Source organism: Nannochloropsis gaditana (genome assembly GCF_000240725.1).
Source record: "Nannochloropsis gaditana CCMP526 unplaced genomic scaffold scaffold309, whole genome shotgun sequence".
Classification (NCBI taxonomy): Eukaryota; class Eustigmatophyceae; order Eustigmatales; family Monodopsidaceae; genus Microchloropsis; species Microchloropsis gaditana.
This window is the reverse complement of record NW_005803644.1, coordinates 13,294-13,880: the sequence shown is the minus strand read 5'-3', so window position 1 is coordinate 13,880 and position 587 is coordinate 13,294. Positions and strand designations below refer to the sequence as shown.

The following is a 587-nucleotide window of genomic DNA, read 5'->3' as shown; positions in this document are numbered from 1 at the left end:
TCCACAGATACGAAACAACTTCTTCCGGGCCAAGATGCCGTAACGGATGAGGGGAAGAGGCGAGGGAGGACGAAGAGGAGGAAGAGGAGGAGGAGGAGGAGGAGGAGGAGGGTTGGTTGCTCAAAATGTAGCGAACCTGGGGACAGAAAGTGGAAGGGAAGAAAAAGAAGAAATACAACGGCTGAAAAATTTCATGACCGTATAAGGAACAAAGGACGCATGGCAAGAAAGTGGAAGGGAGGAAGGAAAGGAGTGAGGAAGGAAGGGAGGGAGATGACGGTCTACCTGAGAGAGGACAGAGACGAGCGATTGTACGCGTTGCTCCATGACAGTCCGAGCCTCTTGGTCCGCGGTGGAATAGTTGTACATGGAAGGGGAGCCTGTGGGAAGGAGGGAGGAAGGGAGGGAGGGAATGAGGGAGGGAGGGAAGAAGGGGTGGAAAGACGAGGAGAAAAAGGAGGAAGAGGAAGGAGGGAGGGAAAGGAGGGAAAGGAGAGGAAGGGACGGACCGTCTGACAAGCTCTCCATCAGTTTGTAAGGGAGTATGCGACGTTCAAACTCTGCGAAACGGAGGACTTCTGCCGTGT

At 53.8% G+C, this 587-nt stretch overlaps 1 protein-coding gene across 1 annotated transcript; it reads right to left on the bottom strand.

The window, feature by feature from the left end:
- Window positions 1–79: 79 nt before the first annotated feature.
- NGA_0399300 (uncharacterized protein) lies at window positions 80–327 on the bottom strand (the record flags this gene model as incomplete). The annotated part of the gene is made up of 2 exons (XM_005855040.1): window positions 80–136; window positions 286–327. Coding segments are annotated over 2 exons (99 nt in total), but the record flags the coding sequence as incomplete, so codon positions are not given.
- Between the last annotated feature and the right edge of the window lie 260 nt (window positions 328–587).